The sequence below is a fragment of the Molothrus ater genome, chromosome 3, assembly GCF_012460135.2.
Source record: "Molothrus ater isolate BHLD 08-10-18 breed brown headed cowbird chromosome 3, BPBGC_Mater_1.1, whole genome shotgun sequence".
Classification (NCBI taxonomy): Eukaryota; Metazoa; Chordata; class Aves; order Passeriformes; family Icteridae; genus Molothrus; species Molothrus ater.
This window is the reverse complement of record NC_050480.2, coordinates 44142560-44169932: the sequence shown is the minus strand read 5'-3', so window position 1 is coordinate 44169932 and position 27373 is coordinate 44142560. Positions and strand designations below refer to the sequence as shown.

At 38.6% G+C, this 27373-nt stretch overlaps 2 protein-coding genes across 2 annotated transcripts in view; one reads left to right on the top strand and one right to left on the bottom strand.

Annotated features, from left to right (window-relative positions):
- The window catches only part of B3GALNT2 (beta-1,3-N-acetylgalactosaminyltransferase 2), a 29831-nt gene extending 27199 nt beyond the window's left edge, over nucleotides 1–2632 (top strand). Inside the window, exon 12 of the mRNA XM_036379427.2 lies at nucleotides 46–2632. Within this exon, the coding sequence (XP_036235320.1) occupies nucleotides 46–180 (135 nt within the window). The 3' untranslated portion in view covers nucleotides 181–2632. The remainder of the gene's footprint in view (nucleotides 1–45) is intronic.
- Nucleotides 1144–25388, bottom strand: TBCE (tubulin folding cofactor E). The gene is made up of 17 exons (XM_036379426.2): nucleotides 25372–25388; nucleotides 25048–25180; nucleotides 22189–22273; nucleotides 15321–15509; nucleotides 14211–14299; nucleotides 13428–13527; nucleotides 11562–11664; nucleotides 7485–7561; nucleotides 7139–7234; nucleotides 6455–6519; nucleotides 6306–6370; nucleotides 5709–5861; nucleotides 4799–4952; nucleotides 4266–4334; nucleotides 3184–3243; nucleotides 1746–1837; nucleotides 1144–1513 (listed from the first exon to the last, which is right to left on the bottom strand). Exons 2-17 carry the CDS (start codon nucleotides 25145–25147, stop codon nucleotides 1421–1423), a joined length of 1590 nt encoding a protein of 529 aa, XP_036235319.1. The 5' UTR covers nucleotides 25148–25180; nucleotides 25372–25388; the 3' UTR covers nucleotides 1144–1420.
- Nucleotides 25389–27373: the final 1985 nt, after the last annotated feature.

Genomic DNA, 27373 nt, shown 5'->3' with positions numbered 1-27373 from the left:
TTTATAAGAAAAACTATTGAAATGTTTCTCTCTCTCTCTTAACAGGATGGTCTCTGGTTGTGTGAGAAGACATGTGAGAGTGGCATGCTGTCTTCCCCCCAGTACTCGCCCCAGGAGCTGGAAGAGCTCTGGAGATTAAAGGAACTGTGTGGAGATCCATGTAGATGTGAGGAAAGATGATGGACTTGCCTTGGAAAACAGGGTAGTGTATAATGATCATGGAAAAGTGTACATTTGGATTCATTCCTGGAACAATAAGAAATACTAAGGTACCTTTTAATGCTGGGTTTCAACTGAAGTATAACAATATTTGCACATCCCTTTTGATAATTTCAAGTGGACTGATACTATTCATTTTCTATAGTATAGATGTTGATCAGACAAAAACCAAAATGTTCAAGATTAAAAAAAAAATCCTTTTTAGATAAAGTCAAAGACCTACTTGTAATTAATAAATGCACATAAGAATGCCAACTAGCCTGTCTTTTGTAAATTGAAGCACTACTTATTTGATTCAGTATGGGGCTGTTCCAGGCTCCTGTGAGAGTTGTGCTCAGCACCAGGGCAGCTGGTAAGTTGCTGCAGCACATTCTGTGCTGTCTGAGGGGCTGCCCTCATCTGTGCAGGGACAGGGACAGCAATGGGGGCTAGGATTTGTGATTTGTTTGTTTATATCATTGTCATTTTAGATAAAAATAAAATCAAGGTTTGCTTATACCAAATCTTCAAGTACTGCAAACTTGGCCTGATTTAGGAGGGATTTCTTAGAGCTCATTCTGACTAGATATGAATCTGAGGTTACATAAGTGAAAGTAAAATAAGCTTGAGGAACAGCACGCTAAAGATTGTAAAATAAATAGCAATGCCATGCAGTGTACTGAGAACTTATTTATAATGTGGTATGTTAACACTGTAGGGTAGAAGAAAGGTCTGGCAGATTTTGACCTTAATCATCTAAGGTAGATACTTCTAAAATTACTACTGGATTTTGTTCACTATAAGGTTGTTGGATGTAGGTGAAAACAAAGAGGAAGTGGCCTCTCAGTGCAGCACTGATCTTGTCTTGATAGCAGAGAGATCACAACTCAACCCTGTACTCGGTTCAGTAAAACAAATTCTCACTGCTGCTGGGGGAAGGCAGTATAAAATTTTGGCAAAAGGATGACCTTGAGTTTTATTTAATTGAAGCATTTAAGCACTGTTTGGTATCTCTCCAGTAGGACAAATGAGCAGATGTTTTCATGGAGGCTGATGATCAAGTTGAGGAGTTGAAAGTACAATTGTACAGCCCTTTGGTTCCACGTGTGTGAAACTCATATTCACCTGTATGTCTGTTTAGGCACAGCCTGTCCGTGTGTCTGTCTCTCTTCTGCAGTTTTTGTGTCAGCTTTTCCTTCAGTCCAGAAAGAGAGTCCCTTCTTTACCACCGTACTAACACACAGTCTCCACTTTCTATTGAGTAAAACTGCAAAGGCTTTAAGTCATTGTCTAGTTCAACTTCTTTTCCTTCCAGCTAGAATGAGAAAGCAAAAAAAAAACACCTAATCAGACTTACACTGAAATCCCTTCATGTAAACCAAATAGCAGGCAGTTGCAGTCAGGGAGAATGAAATTAGGTCCTAAATGACAGCATGAAGACAGCTCTCCTCAAGTGAAATTAATGTCTTTATATAGTATTTTAGAACATGCTATGGACCTTTAGCAGCATGAAATATTTTGTTTTTCAATATCTGTTTTTAACTCACTTTAGAACTTTTGTAGGACAGTTTCAGGTCTGAACCAGGAATTTTAAACAGGCGATACAGCAGTCCTTTGACCTTCTGAATAGTCATAGACTCTGTTGAGGGGAGAGAAAGAAAAGTTATTGAAAAAATGCTGCTGCCACTGAGCTGTAGCAAAGTACCAGTGTTTCACTTTACTTGCTTACAGCAACAGTGAAAGGCTGTATTGCTGCTTCAGTTCTAACACTGCAATAATGTCTAAGGTACCTGAAACCATATCTGCTACTGTCAAGTGGAAAATGGTTTCACCTGTGGTGGATAGGGCAGGATGTGCTGCTACAGAGTAAGTGCTTTGATCCCATACATCAAGTTAAAGTGTTACAGCTTCATAATTTACCTTTTTTGAGTTTATATTTCTACATGCTAAACTAAGTGACCTTTGGGACACACACTAGCCAGGTTCTGACTACTTGCATCTGGCAACTGTTCCTTGCAGTTTTCATTACCAGGAATTGGCTTTCCCAGCACAAGTAAGGAAATGGCACGGTGGAACTAGTGACAGTCTTAGGAATGGTATTGACTTATTAGTTCCAAACACATTGTCAGCAGAATTGTTTATATTATGAAGTCAGTTATAGGAAGGGGTATTTTTTTGTAATGGATCTTGAATGAGTAGATGTAGTTTGTTCCAGAGGTGATACCTGTGTTTGCAATAGATAAACTCAGTATTTTGGTTGAACTTTCACTTCTTTTGAAGCTTTATCTAAAGGCACAGCAATAGCGAGTTACTCCTGTAATACCACACATTGTACTTAGACAAATATTTTTCTATCAAACATTTTTGTAAAAGCTGTATCTATCTGATTTTATGCAAGTTGTGATAATAAATGTGATTTTTATTTTAGAATAAAGCTTGAATTCTTCTTTTCTCTCAGACTTCATTCTGACACATCTTTCCAAAACATCAGCTTAATTTAGAATGGTCTTCTTATTCATTCTAGTATCACCACAGACACTAAAACTTCAAAGAATTAATTTGATGGAGGTCAGAACTAGACTTCTAACTTCATGGATTAGATACTAGACCTCAATATCTAGATTTACACACTGTGTGGTTGCCTCTTAGGACTTCATGTTCTGGTTACATGGTTAACACATCCACCAGATTTCGTCCCTGTTAATAGACCTTTAATTGCCTCAGACTATTAAACATGACACCAGCAGCAGAGCATCAACTTTACAACAAAGCATCACCTTTACATCTTTGAACTGGACTGAAAGTAAGTATGAAGGCCAGAAGAATTATGACTTTTCAAATAATTTCTGTCTTTTTCATTTCTTTATATGACAGAGGAAAAGCTTTCAGGAGCTGAAAAAGCCAGAGGCAGCTGCCATTATTTAATACAGTTGTTTGAAAAGGAGCAATGAAACAACTACTTGAACATAAGCCAAGACTTCTTACCTGGTAGTTTTTTCTCCACTGGCTTCTGTTCAGGTTTCTCAGGACACTTAATTGTGAGAGCTTAAAGAAGAAGGGTGAGGCATTAGTGAAAGAACAATAAGCCCTGTTCTGGCAGAAGCATAGTCTTTCTGTCTCTTTTTAGTACAAATTGTTTCCCTTAGCTCAGCCTGGTCTCTCAAAAATTAGGAGGTAGCCTGCATCTCAGCAGTTAAGATAACATTTAGTCATTATCTGAAAAATTAATTAATGAAAATAACCAAGTTTTTATTAATCTTTGGTAAATTATTGTAGAGGTGACTCCCTAAATGCTTAAAGATTAAAGATTTTTTGGTCAAAATGAGTATTTACTTAAAAATGCTTAATTTCTATTTAATTTTTAAAAAAATAACCTGCAGTAGAATGGAAATTGCTTATTCAGTTTAAAACAGGCTTTTGTTCCTCTCAAAAGCACCATACAAAGACTTTCAAAGGACATAATTAGCCTAATTATTTTACAGAGATTAAAAGACTTATTCTTAAACAAAGGTTTATTTTATGTCTAGCCAATAAGACTCCTTGTTCTAGTTAGTCTTCCACTTAAATGCATTAGAATGTAATGCCTTAAAATACTATTTTGCCCATGAAGTAAAAATTTTCAGTTATTCTATCAGTTGGGAAACACAGCTACATGAATTTGCAAGTCGAGGATGTAACCTAGATTAAATATGTAGACAGCCTCAAATACCAAAGCTACCCATGTTTTTCTTGTCTGTCCTAAAGAAGTTATAAAAAAGGTAAAATACAAAACAGAGCAGCTGAGATTAAAGCCTGAGATGTCTTCTGTAAAGAAGCCATTCACACTGTCAGAATGGAGTATCAATAACCTTTGTTCTCCATTAAATCTCAGTTGAGAAAATCATTTGGCTTGGGTTGAGGGGGAAAATAAGAGTACACAGAATCAGCTTTCCAGTCAAACTCACTGAGACAGTTCAGAAAATCAAAATTACAAGTTGGAACTTTTTGTTCTCCATCTACACCTAGGAGACACTAAGCTCACAAAATAAATGCAGAAGGAACAATTTTGACTATTTCTGGCCTCTTACTCAGGAGCTGATTTTTCAGAGTCAAAGGCTGTTGTCCCTTCAGTTCTCCTTCTTCCGGTGCTCCATATTCTGTTGGAAGAAAAATAGAAGAAGTAAAAAAAATAGAAAAGTAGTAGAACCCTTCAAAGACTAAAACTGAAGACCTAGGACCACTGTGGTGCAGGATCAGGCAGGAGTTCCCTCAGCACAGCCATGGTGGCCCCTGCACCACACAGTGCTGCAGACACGAGCCTGGTCCAGCTGCTGCAGCATCCAGGACAGGGGTGTGGGAGAATGGATGGATGGACGGATGGACACACGTGCTCGGGTCTCTGAGGCCAGGAGCCAGAGTTCCTGAGGCATCAATGCCCCAAAGGATGCAGTTCTGTGCAGAAGCCCACTGGCACACAGGCTTGCCAATGCATGGGCTTTCCTAAGGCTGTAGCAGCACATGGGAAAAACACCCAAGGGGAAGAGAAATTGAAAACAGACCAAACCAGTGCTGCCACAATGCCAGAGGTGAGGAAATGCTATTGTACTCTGCTTGTACTTACTAAGACAAAGTGCTGGATATCTAGGATGGGCAGCAAGAAATTCTTCACTTGGTTTGTTTTTCTCTGGGTTCCAATGCCCACCAGCTTCTAGCCAGTCCTTTCCAAATATTTTGCGATAATCAAGCTCTGCTCCTCTTCTTTCAGCAGGAAGGATCTGTACTGACACAGGAATGGCACATAATATAATTATATAACTTATAATATAATTATATAACTTTCCAGAGAACAAAATCTAATCAGTGCCACAGACTCCTTGGTCTTACTTGATGTTCAGTATGTTTCAATGCTCCCAAGAATCTTACAAACCATGTCTCCAAATACTGAGTGATCCATATATTCAGTATATTTTAGAGCCATTAAGCCCCTCTGTGTACTCACTGAACCATAAATTAATACCTAAGCAAAGATTTTGCTGTATATGGTGATGCAAGGATGCCTTGTGTAGCAATGGGTCAGATGCTGCTTCTGCTCTCCTTTATGATAAACATCTGAAAGTTTGATTTGGTGTGGATTATGATATTTCTCTATTGCAGAAGGCAAATGTTGGTATTGCTGTCACTGAAACAGACCAGACTATGCTGCTTTTTCTATTTTTTCTTTCTTTTAAGAGTATGGTTTTTGTTAACAGTCCTGCAACTTCAACACAATTCAGGCACTGATAAAAAACCACCATTGACCCATCTAGTCCAAGTCCCCACTGAGTTAGCAATACTCACAAAGAAGGCTCAGTCTTGTACTGAGCTTGTGACTGCCCCACTGACAAGGGGATGGATTAGTTGGCACTTTACTTTTCCTGCACCCAAACAATCAATAATCTTAAAAGAAACTGAAAACAATTCCTCAGGCAGTGATTTAAAGTTTTTGCCTTAATCAAAGTTAAATTCATGCAATTTGTTGAAGTATCACACACCTCACAGTTGTTCAAAACCTCCAACTGGCTTATCTTGGCAATAATGAGCTGTTTCAGGGTCTCTGGGTTCTTTTCTGTGTCCACGAAGGGGTTATTGTTACACTGCAGTGCCCGCAAACTTGGCAGTTTATCAAGCTCATTGATAGATGACCACTGAAATGGAAGGGAAGAGTCTTTTGAGGAAATATAAAACTTCATTTCAGAACAATACCTGGTAACACTGACTTTTCCTGAACAACAAACATGACTGGAAAAATTCTTTTGATCATCTGAACCAAGTACTTGGATCCTGTTCATGTAGCTAAGGAAAGAACTGCACTCCATTTAATTAAAAAACAAACCAAAACAAGAAATTCGAACTGTAGATAATTAGAATTCTGTGAGAGAAATTATAAGGTAGCTGCCATAACATAAACCTGTTTTTTAACGTTAAGAAATATTTTTACATTCTTAAACTATGCCTCTGTATTGACCAAAGTGTTGAACAGTTACCTCAGAATCTTACACATAAAATAAAATTTTAAAAAGCAAACTTAAAGTTACTCTTAAAAAAATGCATTTATTTACAAAATGTGAAACCATCATAATCTAACCTACCTGTGATATTTTATTGTCATTTATTGCAAGGCGTTTTAGTGAAGGAAACATTTTGGTTTTGCATCCTAGGAAAAGAGTAACAGGAAAACAGTGAAAACTTTAAATAAACAGAATTTTAAAACTATAAATAAATTACTTCTTTTACATACCAAATCCAGCATCAGGAAAGTGTATAGAAGATATCCCAGTGTTTCTAAGTATTAGCTGTTCTAATCTGAAATTTAATAGACATAATGATCACTGTATGTGGCACAGGAAGTTATTTGCAAAGAGATACAACCTGATTTTTTTTTCTTTTCTTAATAAAGATCTGCAGCTTTTGATGTGGTGCAGCATCACTGACAAATGAAAAGCAGCCTCACAGGCAGTACCCAGACTTCAGCTGTGTTCAGGGAATAAAATTTTCAGTGAGTAAGTGCAACAATTTCAAACTTTCAGAATGGCTCCTGGATTTAAAATGTGTGATTTTCTAAATGATTTTTTTTTAAATAGCTTGTGGCTATTGAAAATCATGGCTGCTGTTTTGGTGTACAGGGTAAGATGATAATTCTGCAAATTAGCAAAGTGTGGTAAATCACTTTCATTTCATAGATGTATAATGAAAACCTAATAACACACAGCTGAAGAATGTGTTATTATACAACAAAAGCAAGATTATATTAAAATAGCTCAACAAAATAATGCAGTTACTATCCTCAAGAGGGCAAAATGCCTTTATTTCAAGATCTCATGAATCTTTCATGCAACATCAATATTATCATATTTCAGCCAACAAGGACTACGGAGATGAATATCTAGGACAAAGAATTTCCAGCAAATTTGTTTACAGCTACCTGGGGAGCTGTGCTATGAGATGCAGCTGATTTCCATCCAGTAGCTGGTTATCTGAAAGGTCTAACAACTTCAGGGTCTGCAGGACATTATCAGGCCTGATATATTGGAAAAAACAAACACAAAACCAGAGTATTTAAAGTTATTGGCCAATGAAAACACTATTTTCCTAGGTATATAATTGCATGCACGCAATTGTGCACATTTATAAATGTTCTGAAATACATCATGTGAAATTTGCATCAATTATTGTTTTGGTGATGTAAATGCTACAGGAATGTAACTTTATGTGCTGTGTAACTTTGTGGTACAGCAGTGGCTAACAACTGACTGACTCATGTTACTCACCGTTCCAAAACTGTAATATTATTAGAAGAAAGGTACAACTCTTCAAGTACTGGCCATCCTTGAGCAGAAAGAAGAACCTAAGAGCAAAACTTTATTTAATATTACAAAAGATGGGAATATTTCAGAAATTATATTTCATGCAAATTTGCTCTGAATGTGTTCAGAACAAGCTATGGCTCCCCAAACCAGAAGAAAAATTATTAAAGATTTTTTCCTAGTCTTCCCGTTCTTCCAGATGGCTCTCCTGTGTCTGGATCTGCCAGCACAGATGACATCAAAGGGGTTCTGCAGTCACAGGACTCTAAGTCCCAGGCTTGTGGCCACCCTCACAGCTGAGACTGGAAACTGAGTGAATTCATTCAGTGAGTTGGAGTGACCAGGTATTCCCTATGATGAGGTGAGGAATTGGCTGTACAAACTTTATACATGTGCAGAAGTTCCAGAAACTATGTGTATAGCTAATACACATAACACATCTGATAGTATACTTTAATATGTTAATTTTTCAGAGCTTGAAGCCTTTTCTGTCTTGGGACTGTGCCAGCCTATAACTCACTAGAAGCTAAGAATTGCATGAATTCAACACATCCTGAAGTTTTCAAGTTCTCTAAAGAAAATAAATTCATTCAAAAAACTCTACAAAATGAACAAAGATACTTTTGTTTTAGATCTTATGCCCTGAAATTGCATAAAAGATATTATTTTACTTTACACAGTTTTATTTATTTAACTTTACACAGCATGAATCCATCCAGCTGCAGATCCATTTAACTAACTCATAAGAGGCACCATGCCAAGGGTAAACACTGAGATCTCCTCCAGAGGCAGCCTATGATTTGGAGCTCAACTGTTTCACCCCCAAAAATACGAAAAAATCAACCTCCTGTCATATTTGTAACACACAAACACCAACTTAGATATAACAACTTTTCCTGTTCCAAAGCAAGAGCAAGGAACAGATCTCTCTTTAATCTGATAGTGTTCCCCCATATCAACAAGATAGACCAAAATAGGTATGCACTGATGATGAAGAAGCATGACAAGAAACCTGCAGAGTCAAGAGAAATGAGGTGCATGTTCAGTACAGAGATTGCCCCACAACAGCCCAGCATTGGGATGGATGGATGGAATAAAAAAACTGCACAAACCTGAAATATCTGCACAAACCTGAAATATCTGAAGATTTTTCAATATGACTAGAAAATTGCTAAATTATAGGTCACAGCATGATTCCAAAAAACTCAAATTGCCAAATTTCCAGCTACTGCTTAAAATAGCTTCCTCAGAAACAAAAGTTCACAGATCTGACACTGTGAATTAACCTTCAGGAAAGACTGGGGCCTAATTGTGGAAAGCAGATGGGGAGGTAACAAATACCCAGAAGAGAGCCTCTGATGCTCTCAAACCAGAAGAATGGAAATGCAAGAGCCATTGCAAAAGAAATAAAAATGAGAACAAGAAACAATTGTCACCATGTAAGTTCATGATGTTCCTGTATCTTCAGTCTGTTTATCCCAGGAAGCAAATAATATAATTGGGAAAGGGACAAAGAAGCTAAACAGGAATTAAAACCATGAAATGGAGAATAGCTGTTCTCAGTTACTTTCATATAAACCATTGGGACTTCCTAAATGAAATTACCAGGCAGCAATATCAGAACCCAAAAAAGGTTGAATTTATGCTATATGCTATGCACAGCAAAATTTTAAATGGGTTCTTAATACAGTTAGATAAATCATGAAACAAAAATATCCACAAATATTAATTAGAGGTATATAGTCTTGAGCTCACAAAGCCACACAATTCCAGATTACTTTCTAAGAAGCTCTTACCATGTGCTTACCCTTTGCCTAGAATTTTTCCCAACTACCTGCTGCTACTTGCTAGTGTCAGAAGCATGATCCTGCACTTCTGTTCTAACCCAGATTTTTCTTTTACCCTGTATAATAGTAGATTATATTATAAATACAAAATCTTAGTTTGAAAACAGAATCACAAATATAACATTATGATTTAAAAGCTGAATAAGAAAAAAAAGGGTTTGGAGCCATAAATACAAATTCATTACACTCAAATGCATTAATTCAATTTCTAAGTCAATGGCTGCTAACTTTAAGTCATTTTACAGGACATTTTTCCCCCCTTGAAAGTTATATGTTATGTTTTGAACAATCACTCAACAACTCTACAGTAATAAGCTCTTTTACTGATATACTAATAATCTCAGAAGTATTTAGATATATGCAAATCATATACTAATGAAAGAATTCTTTCTGAAAATGGATGCTCAAGGCATGTGAATATGGAGCTATGCATTACTGCATAACTGTTAAGCACGTCCCTCTCCTGTGAAAAATACTTCAAAACAGAGGAACAAACTAAAAAAATCCAATTATAACTATCTCAATGCCATATATTCTTACATAAAACAACAAGTAATCTTGAAATACTGTTCACCGTAAATTGTTTTAATTAAAATTAAAACACTCCTAAGACTTTTGCTTATATTGCCATCAACGATTTAAATGTATTTCTCATTTGCTTGGATTATATTCATGACTATTTTCTATTTGAAAGTTGAATTTTCAAGCAACTCCCCTCAGAGCTTAAGCAGTGACATTTTCAAGTAATTTATTCACAGAGTACTGATGTCAGGCCCATGCCTTTATTTTTCCCCTTTTGTTTGACTGCCCTGGAACACCACTTTCAAGCACAAGCTTATGTCTCCTAACTTACAGGGAATGAACTGGAACAAATTTATAAAACAGATTTTGGAACCAAAGATGTCTTTATGGCCAATGACGAATCATCAGCTAAAACAGAGTTTCAAAAAAAGAAAAACCCAAAAGCTGCATCATTTTAAATTGCTCTGGCTAAGCTGGGGCTTTCTCACTGCAATTGAGTTAGCCCTGGAGAACTCTAATCTGCAGCCATGGCTCCAATCAGCCTTTCAGTCACCCCATGGAGGGATGAAGGACAGCTGCTGGCAGGTACCAACATTTTAAACACCACAATGCACAGATTTACTCTGATGAGCACTAGGTGACATTTAAAGTGTTTGCAGCCACTTAATTCCTCCATTCCCTTCACCATTCATGTTGCTGCTACTATGGAAGGATTATGGACTGTCCTGCCATAAATCCCACAGGCAATTTTAAGAGTACAGTGAATGGACAGTAAACAAAAACACAGCAGTGACCTTCCTCTAGTCCTGCTGCAAGACAAGAGAATGAAGAAGCTTCTTTCTATTCAAGCCCCAGTTTTGTTAAATGCTCTTTTACTGGATAGCAGCTAGCAGCTGAAATCTGAAAAGTCATGTAACTTTACAATGCAGTACTATAAAATCTGACCCTGAGAAATCCAAATAACAGTTTGGAATTTAGAAGCTATTCTAAGTACCAGGACACTGAGATGCACGTCCTAAGCCCCATCTCTGAAAAAAGGCCCACTGCTAACTATAGTTGACAACAGGACTTCATTCCTAAAAGACACCACACCAGGAGAGAGTCATTTAAGTGTGCACATGTTTCAGTGCCTTAAACAAGTCAGAGCTTTGTTTATCCTCTGCTCTCTGCTGCCAGTAACCAGGCATCACGTGGTTCAAGAGCCATCAGTATGGGCAAAGATACCAATCAGTCTCCTGCTGATGCAAAGTGAGGCCGAAACAAAGTTTTTCTCATCGTAAGGAAATATTTTCTTTCTCTTTGCATTTGTTCTATTGCATGCAGACAAGTACACGTAAATCTTCAACAGCTACCACAAACCAAAAGGTTTTCACTTAAAAAAAACTTTGGGACACAAAGCTATATTGTACTCCAACTGCTTTCTTTTGATTTGGCAATTTACAGATGTAGATGAAGTAAAATGTTTCTTATTAGACTCCTATGCCAATATTACTTCCTTCATTATGTAGGAAGTACATTAGTCAACATGTAACCAACACAGTTACCCCACAGCACTTTGCTAAGGATGATTTGATTTCAGTAGAACAATACAATGCACAAATATTTATTGTGTTTCCCTTGCCTCAGAAACTTAATGATATTAAACTTTAAAAAAATCAGGAAAGGCTATTACCTCTGTCCATGTTATTTCAGTTTGATTAAGGGCCAGAATCTTCAAGTTTGAAAATGCACTGGATGTAAAAGTTGATGTAGATGGAAATTTCATTTTGTTTTCACTGCATTAAAAAAAAAAAAATTGCATAATGAATAATCACATTTATTTAAGTCATTAGTTTGGAGCTACACATTAAAGAAAAAGAAATTTACACACTCCAAAAATTAAAATCACTGCCAAGATGTCACATATTTCAAAATATAATGAAATATATTTCTAGTTATATTCAAACATACTCTTTCCTAATTTATTTTCCTGCTTCCAGAATGCATATTTATTCAAGAATGCATATTTATTCCTCTGTGGCCTCTTTCACTAAGTTTTCAACATGAAAAGAATGATTTTCATTAATATTAAATGAAACAAAGCCAGAGTTTGGGCTTAAACTCCTTAGTGTTGACTGTTGAAGAGCCCACAAGACTATCCAGCAAAACAAAAGTATGTAAAATCCCCTCTCAATAGGCAAGTATCACTACAAAGAAGAAAAGATAAAGATCCTCAAATCTGCAGTCTTCAAATCAGTTTTCATTATTCACCCTGAAAGAGAAGTTTTTATTTCTTTCCTAAGGCATAATCTACCTGCATATTCTCATAAAAATTGCTCAATGTAGTTTATAGTTACACACTTATGGGTAAAATTTCCACATAAAAGCTGGTGGATGGTTAATCACTTTTATTCTTCTTCCAACATTCCATGCACAAAAAAATCAGTAACAGATTTACCTTCTTTCTTTTTTAAAGCAAACAGAAGGTCAAAACAATACAAAACTGATTCAGACTATATCAGTTTGTAGTTGTAAGCATCAGATTCCAGCATCAATCTCATTTTGTTTTCCATTTTTTTACAAAAAACTTCTGAAGACCCTTCAGTCTGGAGTACGCTTCTCAACAATGAAAAACTGAAAAAAATTATTCCAGGTGAATTAAAATAAATTTCTCTGTATTCTGATGCACGCTGATAACAATAAATCATTATATGCTCCAGGCAAAGATAGATTTACAAATAGCACCCAGGTTGCAAACAGCTGTTCATTGCTAAATATTGAAGAAAATAGAACACCTATAACTACTTTAACAATACATTTTTGTCACAATAACGATAAGAATAAATATAAAAATCTGGTGATTTAGGCTACTTAATCCATTGTGTTACTTCACACCAGAAAATTATTGCGGCATGTGCCAATTACAGTGTATAGGTGTGTACTAGAAATGTTCTTTATTTTGGAATTATTTTATGAATTTTTTTGTTTCAATACAATTGGAGCTTTATTTAACAACATCCTCCTTCCTTTTCCAATGTCATCATTGTACAGGAAATTTTCCCCTAAATCTGTCACCACGGTCTCAACAGTTTCTTATCAGCATCATTTTAGGACAGAAATAGACAAAGGTTTTGGATAATTAAGGTTTAGTCAAAGCATTATGGATAATTAAGTTTAGTGTCAAGACACGGTTGGCTAAACAAAAGTGGGTTCTTAAATGCAGACCTGCCTGAGCAGCCAGAATGTATCAAGAATAAAAAAACCCCAAAGATCAAATCTTAAAACTTTGAAGAAAATGTTCTCCAGAACTTAGTTTTACACAGAAGCTGAACTCCTAGGGCTCTTCTTGAATACAGATGTCAGAAAAATATAGCCCACATTACAGCCCACAACTTCAGCAGTTGCTTAAAAACAAGATTTAAAAAAACCAAAAAAAAACCTTAGCTCCCATTAGAATGAGTCTTGTTGTATCCAGTTACATTTAGAAAGCTGAATCCTGAGCCTCTTGGTTTTTGTTCCTACCCCAAAGGAAGAGAAACCCAAATATGAATATTTATACCTGACATTAAGTGTTTCTAGATTTTGAACTTGAGAAGCAATAGCTACTACTGTCTCCCAAGATGATATCAGATTTTTTGATAGGTTTATATGCCTCATATCTGAAATTTCTTGTTAAGAAAAATAAACTTATCTCAAAACTGAACTTCCTTTTTTCAGAATTAGAATTAGGGTTTCGTTTTGAATCAAAGAGAAATAGATTACACTAAGGGATGGTACTGCTCAGTTAGAGAAAATTCTATTTTGATTTCTGATATGGAAATGGCTTATAGTTTTATAGAAGAGCTTAACCACACAAATCCTCAAATGGATTAATTTCTATACTGACAGGAACTCTTATAAGTCCTTAAAAATTAACAAATAAAAACTGCTTTGTAGTTTTGTAACACTGCCACCGCATGCAGTGTACTAAACACATTATTTGCTATATATTGGAAACCTCTGGTGTCTACAGAACATATCAGTTCTACTTCTATACGGTTATCTATTCTAGGGAATTTTTAAAAAAACTATTGCTGGAGCCTTCTGAAACTGCAGTCACAATAACAACCTATGACTACACTTCTATTTTTATGCACAATTTGCATTTCCTCTCAAAAATTGTAGGCGCCTGGCTGTTTAACTTTTTAACATTACATTAAACTTTTAAATATAAACTTCAGGTTTAATTTTTTCCTTTTTTTTAAATAAAAGGATACAAGCATCATTCAGTGATGTGAACACTTGGAATGCTAAAGTATGTACTTTATTTGTGGCATCATACAATACAGCAAGAAAAGGATACTGGCACATGTTCTGCTGATTTCGTCTTCCTGACCAGCATGGCTCACTGCACACTCACGCACTGAGATATTCACCAGTTTGTTCAGTTGTCTATGTGAGAAAGAACATTCTGTTAGGTAATCTTCAAACAGAAATAGGTATGTTACATAAATGCCTGGTTTTTACAACTCCATAACATCCTTTTCATGTGTATCTCCTTTGGAATTAGCAATGTGCAGATTACCACACTGCAGTGTCATTCGCACTCAAAAAGAGATACATCTCTATTTTTCGCCTTTACATCACTACTACAAAATAAGTCTGGTTGAACCATAGTTCCAACTGAAATAAAGAGTTGGTAAAACAGATTAAATATAGCTGTGCAAATTGGAATTTAATTAGAGATTCTGAGTTAAAAAGGTTTCTTGTAACATGTTTTTCAAGAGGTTCAGAGTTATTTGGGCAGTCTTTGTATCACCCATCAGAATTATTTTTGACTGCTTAGTATGCTCTGGGAGAAAAGGAGAATAGTTGTGGAATATCAGCTCAGAAGGTGACTGCCACCTACTGAACTAATACATCTCTTCTGCTGGAGGCCATTAGAACTGCAATTTATAACACATCATTAAGTTACTTCTTTTCTTATCCTTCTAGGTACATAAACATGACATCGACTGATTGACAAACTTCTTCACTGGCAGTACAGTGACTGCTTTCTGTCTTCCCTCTCTTGGTTAGAAATTAATTTGTGATATGAGTAAACAAAGACTACAAAACACTGTACAATATTTAGAAAACATTAAAATACATCTATTTTAAAAAGACCATGCCTGTGTATGATGACTGCCGACATGATGATAATTTATTGCTCATTTCTCACCAGATATCATCATCTGCTTCTTTATGAAACCTGAATGAGGATTGTTAGCACTTAAACATGACATAATCCCAGTTTGTATTTGTAAAACCTGTAAATTAGGAAGCCACAATTGGAGGATTTCTTGTCTCCACCACAGTGCAGTCTGGCTTGCTTTTAGACACAATTTAATGTGCATTGCAGTCCTTACAGTTTAAATACCTTGATTGATCAATCACTAATAATGTATCTTAGATTTTCATATATAACACTTGCCTTTGCTGTTCTGCAACCGAATCCATGCCAACAAATTCCACAGTCTTCGTTCCAAATACTACGGTATTCCCTGTGCCACATTGAACATCCTGGTTATCATTCAATCCATACCGATCCTTTACTGCAGTAAGAAAATCTACTCCAAAATTTGCCTTGTTTGGCCGGATGAACGATCCTCCTTTAGGATGCCTAGAATAGAGCAGTCAGGAAAAGTTGAAATATAAACTGTTATCTTAACATTGACTAATTAATTACTGCTTTAAACAGAAGTACTGAGAGCAAAGCAGTCAAAAGGCAATTCTACAGGCTAATTGTAAACATCGCTGTTCCCAGCGAGCCAGGTAAGACTCTCAGAGTATCTTTGATAGTATTTGATAGAAGTTCACATAGTGAGATACCATGAGAGCTGGAGCACCAGCTCCCTAAAATGTACTCACACATCAAAATTACAGTGTCAGTACCATTATTAAAAATTGTGGTGGTGTTCGCAGGGGTCCCAGGACGAAGGAAGAGATGAGAATGTTGACTCCATGTTTCAGAAGGCTGATTTATTATTTTATGATATATATTATATTAAAAGAAAATTATATATTGAAACTATACTAAAAGAATAGAAAAAAAAAAGGATTTCATCAGAAGGCTAGCAAAGAAAGGAATGGAATGAATAATAAAATCTTGTGGCTGCTCACAGCCTCGACACAGGTGGCTGTCATTGGTCATCAAGTAAAAACAATTTCACATGCTGGGTAAACAATTCTCCAAATCACATTCCAAAGTAGCAAAACATGGAGAAGCTGAAGCTTCCCAGCTTCTCAGGAGAAAAGATCCTGGCAAAAGATTTTTCATAGAATATGTCTGTGACAAAAAATAACTGCTCTGTTATTTCCAAACTCATTATGAAGTCAGGTTCTCCAGAAAAAGAAGTTTCTACCTAAGGATAGACACAAAAGCTACCTAAATCATACAATAAATGTGCCTGGAGTTTTATCAAAGCCTGAGGAATACTCAGACTAGTGAATGCTACATTGTATTTGACTTGCATAATTCACTAGTAATTCACACAAATGACACAACATACAAATTGTAGCACTCAGAACTCCTATACAAACACAAACTTCGAAAAATCCTGATACCAACTTGGTAACAATTTTGAATATTCAACAGAAATATCCAACCAATAATGCATCTTTAAGTCAGTTCAGTGGAGTTCCTTGGCTTTTCTTGAGCACTGAAAAAACTTTGTTGCATTCCGTGTCTTACCATGCAATTGCTTTGACATTTTCTAGCAAAGTTAGTGAGGAAACACAGTATCGGGGAAGAACTAGCAGAGACAAGTTATGGGAATGGTGTCACAGCAGGTGAGGATCTGATAGGAGCATCAGCCAGAAAACATCGGGAAGAAAATTGGTAGCTATGAATATCTGTCTGCCATCAAGCTGAGAAGACAACAGGCTTTGGTAGGAAAGTATCAGGAGGAAGACATCACTTATGTAAATAAAACTTCTCAAAACAGCATGTGAGCATCAAGTGTCTAATTAGCAAACCATAATATAAACCACCAGTGTTACAAAGTTCAAAATTCTCATACAAAAAACCAGTAACTAAAGGCCCCAAATCTTATGAACCTATTACAAGTAGATGGAATAGTTTGACACCATGTATTCTCATTTTTGTTAAAAAATCAGTGCTGGAAATTTCCTGTGCCAGTTTCATTCATTAGCCTTTCTACTCTCATATCCTTAAGAAGGACCTAGGTAGAAACTCGATAATATTTACTTTCAAACTATTTTCAGTCTAGTTTTGTAATGACTATGCTTAGAGTGCAATGATTACAAAAGAAGCAGAAAGGCAAATAATATAGAAAAGAATATAAATCTGGTATGAACTTTTCATGTTTAGTAAGCATTTTTAATACATTTTTAATCCAGTAACCTTAAGTAATTTCTTCCATTCCTTTGAAATTCTTCATAGCTTGCAAACACTTGACTGATTTAAATATTGAACTTTCTCAAGTGTAAAATGATGCGATTCTTTCTTAATACCTCTTCTTAAAACAGTAAATTGCCTTTTTACGACTTGAACAAGAACATCTCTTGCCTCCAAATATATCACTTCTGCATTTAATTAAGTCAAACAGCTTCATAGATGGCAGATAGTACAGGATTCTGCTTGGGGCTCTGGAAAAAATCCTTGTACTCCTGTCTATCTGTAATTCACACTCGGTACCTGCTGTAAATTTATTCTGACAACAACTATCCAATTTCCTATCACCATGATTTTGTCATCACCATCCCTCTACACTCTACTGGCATCTCTTTCTTCATTTTCTGTGCAGGAACCAGTTCTATCCTTAGGGGAAAAAAAAAAAAAAAAAACCAAAAAAAAAGCAGAGGAAGAGGAACCTAGCTACCCTGTCCTCATTATTAATAAAGCTATAGGAAAATTTTAGTGTATTTATCTCTCAAGACCCTTCTCTTTTTGTCCTGATCAAAAGGTCATAGGTTTTTAGGTTTTCTCTCTCTTGTTGGTATCACTTTCCATTACTCTGCACACTATTATAAGTTAACTAACGTATATTTAAATCCATTCCAAAGCCTAAGCTTCTTTTTCAGTTCCAGTCTATTTATTTGATCTACTTTTTTAGGAGCTGTCACAAAAGACAGGAAAGGAAACTGCAATAGGAACCTATTTTCAGGCAAAATTATTGCGCATTCAAGGAGAGAGGTCACTGTAATTCATTTTCCCTAAAACACATTGCCTGTAATTAATTTCACATGAAGACATATGAACTGTACAAGCTGCATGTACATATCAAACAAATAATGTACAGCACATGAACTAAAGCAAAACCACACCTATTAGCCATCAGTCTCCATAACTGGGAACTAAACAGATAAATCAGAATCCAAAGAGTCATCCAGCATGCATATTATGAGATGGAAGAACCTATGGATTACTGATCGACCTCACTTAAGATGAACACTCAGAAGTCTGAGAACAGGGATTTTGTTCTCATGTATGCAAATTGTCTTGCAGCCAGAACAAAACACAGTGAGGAAATAGAGTGGTAGAAGATATGGCCCAATTTCCTTAAGCAGAAAATGTGGAATATGCACAAGTGGGGCTTTGGCAAGTGGCTGGCTCTAGTTAATACTGACACTTCCTACTGACTTTTAAAAGAGAGAGGTTGACCCCAATCTTAGAAGTCATCTTCTAGGACACTTCCTATTCATGATTCAGTAGCCTGAAGCATCCAACCCATCTGTTCGCATGCCCAGGGTGCTTCAAGGATATTCATTAAAATTGAGATTAGCTGTCAGCTTCCACTGAGTAAGGAGGAAATTTGGCATCATTCTTTGCTAATGTAAAACAAAGTGATGGCACTGCTTATCATTACAGGTACATGACGGCTCTTCATATGCTAGGGAAATATCACACACACACATTTCTCAGTATTGAAGAAAAATCAGGAGTACATAAATCATAACAGCTACACACTTGAGCTGTCTGAATGCAGAAGCTCTGAGCCATGGAGAGAGATGTCAGCTTTATCAGCCTAGGCAGTAAACATGGATCAAAGGGCTTCTTTGCCCAGAAGAGTCTGTTTGAAATGATCAACTCCAGATAATTACCACCATGACTGCAGCAAATGCACTACAAGGCTCACAATGTATCATAAAGTGGAGCTGTTTGAATCCATGCATGTCTTTTCTACACAGATCTGAACAGATCTCTTCCCTCCAGGGGAAGGTGTTCAACAGACAAAACTTCTATTAGAAGAATCTACACACAGCAGTAAAGAAAATCCTTCAAGTTTTAGAAAGAGGCCATGGCACCAAACAATGCTTATAAATGCCACCTGACACTAACCTGCCATGGTGTATCAAATTTCTGATTGAACAGCAGAAGCTTTGCAAGCATGAGCAAGTACTTCAAGTTCTTGAAAGTTTACAGACAGACAGACATGAAACTTGACTCTGGGCTTTCAAAAAACAAGGAAAGACAGACAGACATCTGTAGTTTTAGATGGTATCTTGGGGTTCTGCTGGTGCACAGTACATGCTTGAGCAGTGGTTAGAGACAATCTTTTGTTTCAACACAGTTCTACTGGCAGCAAAGAGCACGAGTTTCTGATGAACAAAACTTCTTAACTGAAACCTTCTCAGGAATCTTAGGAATGCTTTCTGCCTCTGCAAAATGGAAATAATTTTTTTTTTTCATGGACACTAAAATGATATTTTTTCCTGTATTTGAAGAGTTTGTTTCTGCTCTAAGTAGATATTCCTGGAGGTGAATGTGTCACCCTTGAAGAAAAAATAGCCCTAATTTAATATAAACAGATCTTTCATGGAGCAGATAATCTTGAATCCTCATGGAGCAGATCATCATGCAACAAGTATAGGACAACCAGGGGAGGAAGGTGTGCTTGAAACCCACATTTCCCAGGGGAACACACGCATACAAATGTGTCAGTGGGTCTGTGGGACATGTTGGAAAGCACACTCGTGTTTCAACAGCTGTATACAAATTTTAACACTGTTTTAAGGCTTGATTACTCATTTCTCTTGAAGGACTGTGAACATAATTTAATTATATAATACACTACTGCAACTGACAGCTAAAATAGTAGCTTCCTCAGTTATTAAGAAACAAAGATCCTATTATCAGGGAAAAATTGAACACAAAACCACCACTAGATTGTCCATTGCCATTTCTAGCTGATACTGGGTTGATGAACATGCTCATGAGGTCAGCATAATTTGAAGCATGGCTGTTTTGTTCCTTGGTATTCATATTCTTAAGAAGTTCAATTATCACCATATAATGACCCAGATAAACATACTGCCACTGTTTATGAAACATAAAAGTTTACGTCATATTTTCAAAAAACCTACTATAGAGAAAAACCTACATAGAGCTGTAAGCAGACCTACTGTTTCAAGTAAGGACTTGAAAAGAAAGAAGATTCTCTGGTAATGAGAATCTCAAAATCCGTTTTATTTTCCTCTTATGGTCTTATTTTCAAATGTCACTCTGAAAGATGTATTTTTTAAAGCAGTTATTTTCAAAATTGCCTTAAAAACACTTTCACTGCATTTGTTTACAGCACAAGCTACTTGATCAGCTGCTTCTGCTTATCAGAATTCAAGGAGTGAGCAAAGTAGGCTTGTAGGCAGAGGATACTCATGATAAGGGGAAAAATACAGCATTTTTTTTAGATGTGTATATTCATCTACAAAGAAACATTATTCCCTCCTAATCAGTAGTAGTAAAGAAGTGATGTTTTAAGTTGTGGGAGGGTTTTGTTTTTCAGCACCATTTTGCTAAAATAAGGTAACTACTTCTTACTTAAGTTTGCCTACATTTTCCCAATAGTCAATAGAAGAACTACAAATGTGTCTGCCCACAGGAAGTTATGTCTGTGTCTTGGTGGGCTGCTGGAACCATGTATTCTCTTAGAATCCAGCAGGACCTCTTCTGATTGGAAACTAGCCAAGTATTGAAAGAACAACATGTTTAAAGACCACAACATTTACATTTGTTATAGGTATTGAGCTTCACTCAAAACATTGATTTTTACATCAAGAATGAAGGTGTCTGTCTCATCTCCTGGAAGCACACTAATGGCTGCTAAAAACCCAAGAGTCTATACACTGATATATAAATATTATATACACACAAATGTAAAGCACTCAAGTATCTGAAAAAACATTCATGAAATGTTCAATTGCTTTTTCTGTCCAGAGAGATTTGGAATGGTCAATTGTTTCTACTTTTTCCTCCTGCAGCAGAATATAGCTAGCTTTAACTTGGAAACTGTTTCAAGTAAATTCAAAACATTTAGGAAGCAACTTCCACCAATATATTAATTTAAAAGACATGACTGTGCAAAACATAGTTTCCAATTCTTTAGCTGAAACAAAAAATCCAGCAACGTTGATTTTTTTTCTTGTATTGTGTTTAGCCTCCTCAAGCCTTGTTTTATTATTATTTGATACAAGGGAAAAAATATCCAGTCCTCACAGGTGGGTGTTTTCTTCTTATTTTTCTGCAGAATAGATTTTGCTCTCTCATCTTTCACCACTTCTATGCTCAGGAACTTACTGAGCTAGCAGTCTGTAGCATTCAAGAGCTATTGATGACTTCCTTCTATGAACTCATCCAGTTACTATTTAACTTACAAACTTTTAGCTGTTGCATGTGTCCTGACATAGATATCAATGACTTGCTGCAGTTAATATCCATCTTAGAGTCCTGTATTCCACAATTTCAAACATGTTAAGTGCTCAAACCCTTTCACTTAAAAGTAATGCATGCATATATTTAAAAACCCCACACAGCTGCACTATGTTTTGCATGTACTAAATCCAATGAATATATTTAACAATTCCTTAGTGATACAAATATAACCCAAATCATTAACAGGATTTTGGCATTTTCCCTTAACAAGATACATGCAAGTCAGCTTAAATTCAAATACAAACTGTATTTGAGACACTTAATATGGACCAATATTTCAGTTCAGAATTACTTAATGAAAGTCACTAGGAAATATTGATTTCCTAACTAAAGCAAAAGACCTAAAACCTACTAAGAATAGTAATAACATCCAAAAGTCTCATTTTATAACATACCTCTGAAAACATGACTTGTTTTTTCTAAATATTTACTATACCCTAATACCTATAACTGGATAAATATCAGTGCAGGAGCCTCTATGGGTTAGCTAGTCAGAGCACTCAGAATTATGATCTTTAATATTGGCCAACTGATAACAGAAGGGTTTGCCCTAAAAATTGCCAAAGGGCCTTTTCCCATGAGCATCTCGTCACCACATATGACCTGCCAATGCTGTGAACCAACTCACCTGCACTTAAAATACTGTGTTCCTTCATAGCTGCCATCATGCTTTCCCCTCTGAGGATCATCCCATTCCACGCCCAGCCAAATTCCTGAAAAAAATGGTTGATACTTTTTCAAATTTACAGCATCATATCCATAGAAATCACGGCTGGAAAGAACCTCTGCAGTTCACTTAGCCTAACCTTCTCTCTCAAAGCAGGAGATTATCACCAGCACCAAAAAAAGTCAGGTAATTTGTTACCAAGCCAGACCCTGAAAATTTCCAAGGAGAGAAAGATTGCAACACACCTGGTGAGCATATTCCAGTGCTGCATTGTAATGTAGCAATGTAATGGGAAAGGTTTGCCTGCTGTGGCCATTATCCTTTACTGTATAATCTAGTACTTGTAAGAAGAGTTAGGCTCTGCCATCTTTGTACCCAGCTGTCAAACAGCTGCAGGAAGCCACTGGATGGCACTTTTTCCTCTCTTCACATTAACCAAGCCTAGATACCTCAACCTCTCCACAACACATGTGATGGTCTGTGCCCTTTACCACCCTGGTAGCCTTCCAAGACTCCTCAAAAGAGGAGATCTTTGAGATCCTATCAAGTTTGTCTGCCTCCCTCTTGAACTGGAATAGTTCTACAGCAGATACATTATTCCAAGTGTAACCTTGTCAAGAACCCCTGCACCCGGAGAGGGATAACCTCTTCCTTTAACTTGCAGGCCATGTTCCTCACTTCCCTCTAAGGTAACCCAGTACAACATGTATCTTGGCTTGTTACAGGGGTCACTGCTGGCTCATACTCATAACAGTATCCTACTTAACTCCCAAGCCGTTTACAACAGACTCTCTGAGTCACTTCCTGGTCCATACTACACTGAGAAATTTATCCTCCTTAAATCTCTTGGGCTCAAACCTAAAGTTCATAAACCTTGACCTGGACTGCAATTCTATCTTGTATCACAGCAGCCATTTGAGGGTGAACACTGTTCATCACCCAAGTCACTGAGGAATACATGAAACAATACACACCCCAGCATTTACTTTTGTAGTACTCACTCATTACCAGATGTCGAGTCATTAATTACTTTTTCACTTGACAACTTTAGAATCATTTAACAGTCCATTCACCTACCTTGTATTTCTTCAGCTTCCAAATAAAATTCTTTACGAAGACATTATTCAAAGACTTACTGAAGTCAAGGAATATTGACGTGTTCTCCCTTCATCCACATTCACAGTCATATCATCAGTAATGACATTTGCCAAGCACAACTTCTTCTTATTTACAAGTACCAAATACTCCCAACTACCATCCTGTCCTTCACAGGCTTGGAAATGGATTCCAAGGAAACATGCTATGTCATCTTTTCCGAAACTGAAGTGAGGCTAATAAGTCTACATTTCCTGGTCATCCTTCTTGCCTCTTCTAGAACTGTATGCAAGGCTGGTCTTCTTCCAAGCACCAGGACTCTTCCCATAAATTGGAACATCTATAGTGGGTTCACCCAGGCTAGATACCAGGTGCCCACCCAAAGCCACTCTGTCACTCCCCTCCTCAGCTGAGCAGGGGAGAAAAAATACAACAAAAGGCTCATGAGCTGAGATTAGGACAGGGAGAGATCACCCACTGATTACTGTTATGGGCAAGACAAGACTTGGGGAAAGCAATTGAATTTATTATCAACCAGAATCAGAGTAGCCTAACGAGAAGTAAACAAATCTTAAAAATACCCCCACCTCAGCTCTCCCTCTTTCCTGGGCTCTACCTCCTCCCTGAGAGGTACAGAGAGGTGGAGAATGGGGGTTACAGTCAGTTCATCACACCTTATTTCTGCTGCTTCCTCCTCAAAGAGGGTGGTCTTTCCCCTGCTCCAGTGCAGGTTCCTCCCATAGAAGACAGTCTCCATGGAGTGGTCCAACACAACTCCTCCCTACAGGCTACAGCATGCTTCCTTTGGAACTGCTCCAATGTGGAACCCTTTGTTCATGGGGTGTAGTCCTTCAGGAAAAGGCTACTCCAGGACACAAGACCTACCAGGAAACCTGTTCCAGCAGGGCTTATCTCTCAGGTCTACCAGGAGCCTGCTCTGGTGTGGTCACCACTTCCTTTCAGGCATCCACCTGTGTGTGCCTCTTCCACGGGCAGCAGGTGGATCTCTGAATCCCTGCTGATCCCCCTGGGCTGCCAGGAAACAGCCTGTCTGTAGATCTGCAGAGGAATCTCCTCTCCAGAGTGGGGAGTATGTCTTTCCCCTCCTTCTTCACGGACCTTTGTGTCTGCAGGGCTGTTCCTCACACATATTCTCACACAGCTCTTCTCTGGCCACAGCTACCTTCGTGCAAAGAGTCTCTTTTCCTTCCCCTTCTTAAAGGTTTCACCGAGGTGCAACTACCATCACTGACGGGCTCAGCCTTGGCCAGTGGCAGGTCCACCCTGGAGCCGGCTGGCAGCAGCTCTGTAGGACATGGAGAAAGCTTCTGACAGCTTCTCTGGTGGCAGATGCCACCACTGTAGCCCCTGCCATTCTTAGAGCCTTGTCACACAAACCCAACACAATATGTTATCAAAGGAGCACCTGGTCTAGTGATCTGCTGCTGCTGCCTCTTACCTTCCCTGACTCTGTCTGCACAGAGATCAGGAAAAAGACTGTGAAGTTCTCTTACACTCTTTTTGACAACTCTGACTTTAAAAAAAAACACCCAAAACCCTCACAGAGATTAGAACTCATTATATTTACAAAAGAACAATGAGGAAAAATCAAGTTGTAATTTGCCTCGTTTTACTCGACAGTGTTTCTTTTAAATTAAGAAGAACATGAGTAGAACCTCGAGAAGAGCCATAAAATGTGAAGATTATTACTTGTGTGGCGCTTACCTGCAGTAGGAGACACGCTGCCCACATAGCGCACAGTCCCGTAGTCGGTGCCACAGGCGACCCGCCGACCCAGCGCGTCGGGAGGCAGCCCGGTATCCATCCCGGGGCCGCGGGAACCGGGCTGCTCTCGGACCTGCAGGCACAGGAGAAACGCCCTTAAAACACGCGCAAGCCACTGCTCTAACAACGCCCCTACCTTGAGCTGCTCTTTTGCCTCCCGGCGCCACCCCGTGCCGCTCCCCGCTCCTCGAGCAGAGCCGGCTTCTGTGGGCCGCCCTCAGCCCCCGCCCCACACGCGCAGGGCCGCGGCCGCCGCTCACGCACCGGCGGGGCCACTCCGCTGCCGCACTTCCGCCCCGCGCGGCACCCACCGCCCCGCCCCGCCCCGCCCGGCTCTCGGAGCGTTCCGATTGGTCGCGAACCCCGGGCCAGCCCTGCCCTGGCCCGCTATTGGCCCGCCCCGCCTTCTACTCTGCTCGAGACACCGCCTTCAGGGGCAAATCGGCCCGGGGCGTCGCCGCCGTGGAGCTTTCTGGGTAATGGTGTTCACCGAGGTGGCCCCGCTGCGCGGGCTTGCCGGCTCCGGACTACAGCTCCCAGCATGCCGCGGAGTGAGAGGCGAGTGCTCTGATTGGGCTAGCGGGGCCCGCGGGGCGGTGCCGGGTGTCCCGCCCGTCGCCGAGAATTGCGCCTCCCTGGGAGTGGCCGCAGAGTTGCGGCGGGCGGTGAGGAGAGAGGAGAGATGCACCAGGGAAGCGCTGCTGTGCTGTAAAGCAGCACGGGGTGGGCAAAGCGCTGCGGCCGGGACCGACCTGAGCAGAAGACGGTTCCGAGTCCGTAGGCTCAAGGCTGGGGCGCTGTCCCGGGAGCAGCAGCTGAGGAGAACGTGGGCGGCTCGCCGAGCAGCAGAGCTCCCCCGGAGCACCCCCGGGCCTGGCGGACTCCCACACGGTTGTATTCCTCCGTACGCTGCTACATTTGCTGCTGCATTTAGTTCAACTTTCAGTATTTGGGGGAAATATTCCGGGGGGGATCCAGGAAAATCATCGTGTCCACTGTGCGTAAGATTAACAGCAAAAAATGAAAGACTTGACTGCGTTCTAGTAGCAGTCGGTGAGGAACAGAAATTGAGTAAGAGCTCTTCAGTTTGACAGAGATAGGTATGGCAAGATCTAAGAGGTGTGTTTGTAAAAATCAAAGTATCCTAATTGATGTTTTTCACCTTTTTTAATCTCTTGTGTTTCATAGTTCAGTGTCTCATAACAGCTTAGTGCAAACAATATCATTTGAATGTTGGCACCACCAAGACTGGAGCAATCATGACAGTAAATAATCAACATCAGCTCTTCCAGTCCTACAGCTCCATTACATTAAATCTGTCTGTCCTTTTGGCAGGCAGCATATTAGTACTCTTTACTCTGAGGCTGCGATACTGACTACAGAAATGAGATATGGGTATTTGGTAACACTACTACATTCCAATCAAAACGATCTGGATAATGTGTATATTCTTTAGCATGCTGATAGCTTGCATCTTCAATTAAAAGGCTTTAAGGGTGCACTTTACTCTCTTGCACAAAGGGGACAGCCCAGCAAAGAACTCTGTCCCTTTATTTCATAGTCCTCCCTTGCCATAGGTAGTGTGTTATTTCAGGCCAACTAATAGAACTGGGGGAAAAAATAGATAGATACCCTAGTCCTTCTTCCACATTTTGGTGGGGCTGCTGTCTCATCTGGGTTCCTAAGCCCACTCATCTCCCACAGAGGGCACTCTTGGAACGATCTATTCCAGTTTCAAGCCATGTAGCTGAAGGTACATGGAGGTGGTACAAGTGAGAGCAGTGAGGTCTCTTGCTCTCTCTTGACTCCCCCACTGTTCCCAAGGTCAAAGTTGAGAGCATCCTCCACTTTGTGTACTGCCTGTCAGAAAAGGCACTGAAAACAAGAAAATACTTCTTTTTGCTCTTTCTGACCCCAGCTGCCCTTGTTTTATCCCTACTTTGACAGGTGATGCAGCCATTCTCACAATCTACATGCATGTTGTCAAATTTATTTCTAAAGTGATAATGAGAATAGCAAAACTTACTGCTTGTTCTTTCTGCTTCTTTGTACTTCTTGTTTCAGTTTGGTAATCAACAAACAGCCATAGCTCATGATCTGCTTGACAAGGAACAGGACAGTCCCAATGCCAATGAAACTAGACCAATTTAACATTTTCACATCATTACCTCAAATTACAACTTCAGCATTTTATAAACACTTAAGTAAAAATGGATTTAGCTTCTGAACTTATTGAACATTCAGGCTGGTTGGTGTAAAAGGTAAG

Coding starts and splice junctions, on each gene's coding strand:
- TBCE (XM_036379426.2), bottom strand. CDS start 25,147: ATGGATACCGGGCTGCCTCCCGACGCGCTGGGTCGGCGGGTCGCCTGT. Junction 3,244..4,265: donor TCTGAAAAATCAGCTCCTGA/GTAAGAGGCCAG, acceptor TTCTTCTTTAAG/CTCTCACAATTAAGTGTCCT. Junction 1,838..3,183: donor AGTGGAGAAAAAACTACCAG/GTAAGAAGTCTT, acceptor TCCCCTCAACAG/AGTCTATGACTATTCAGAAG.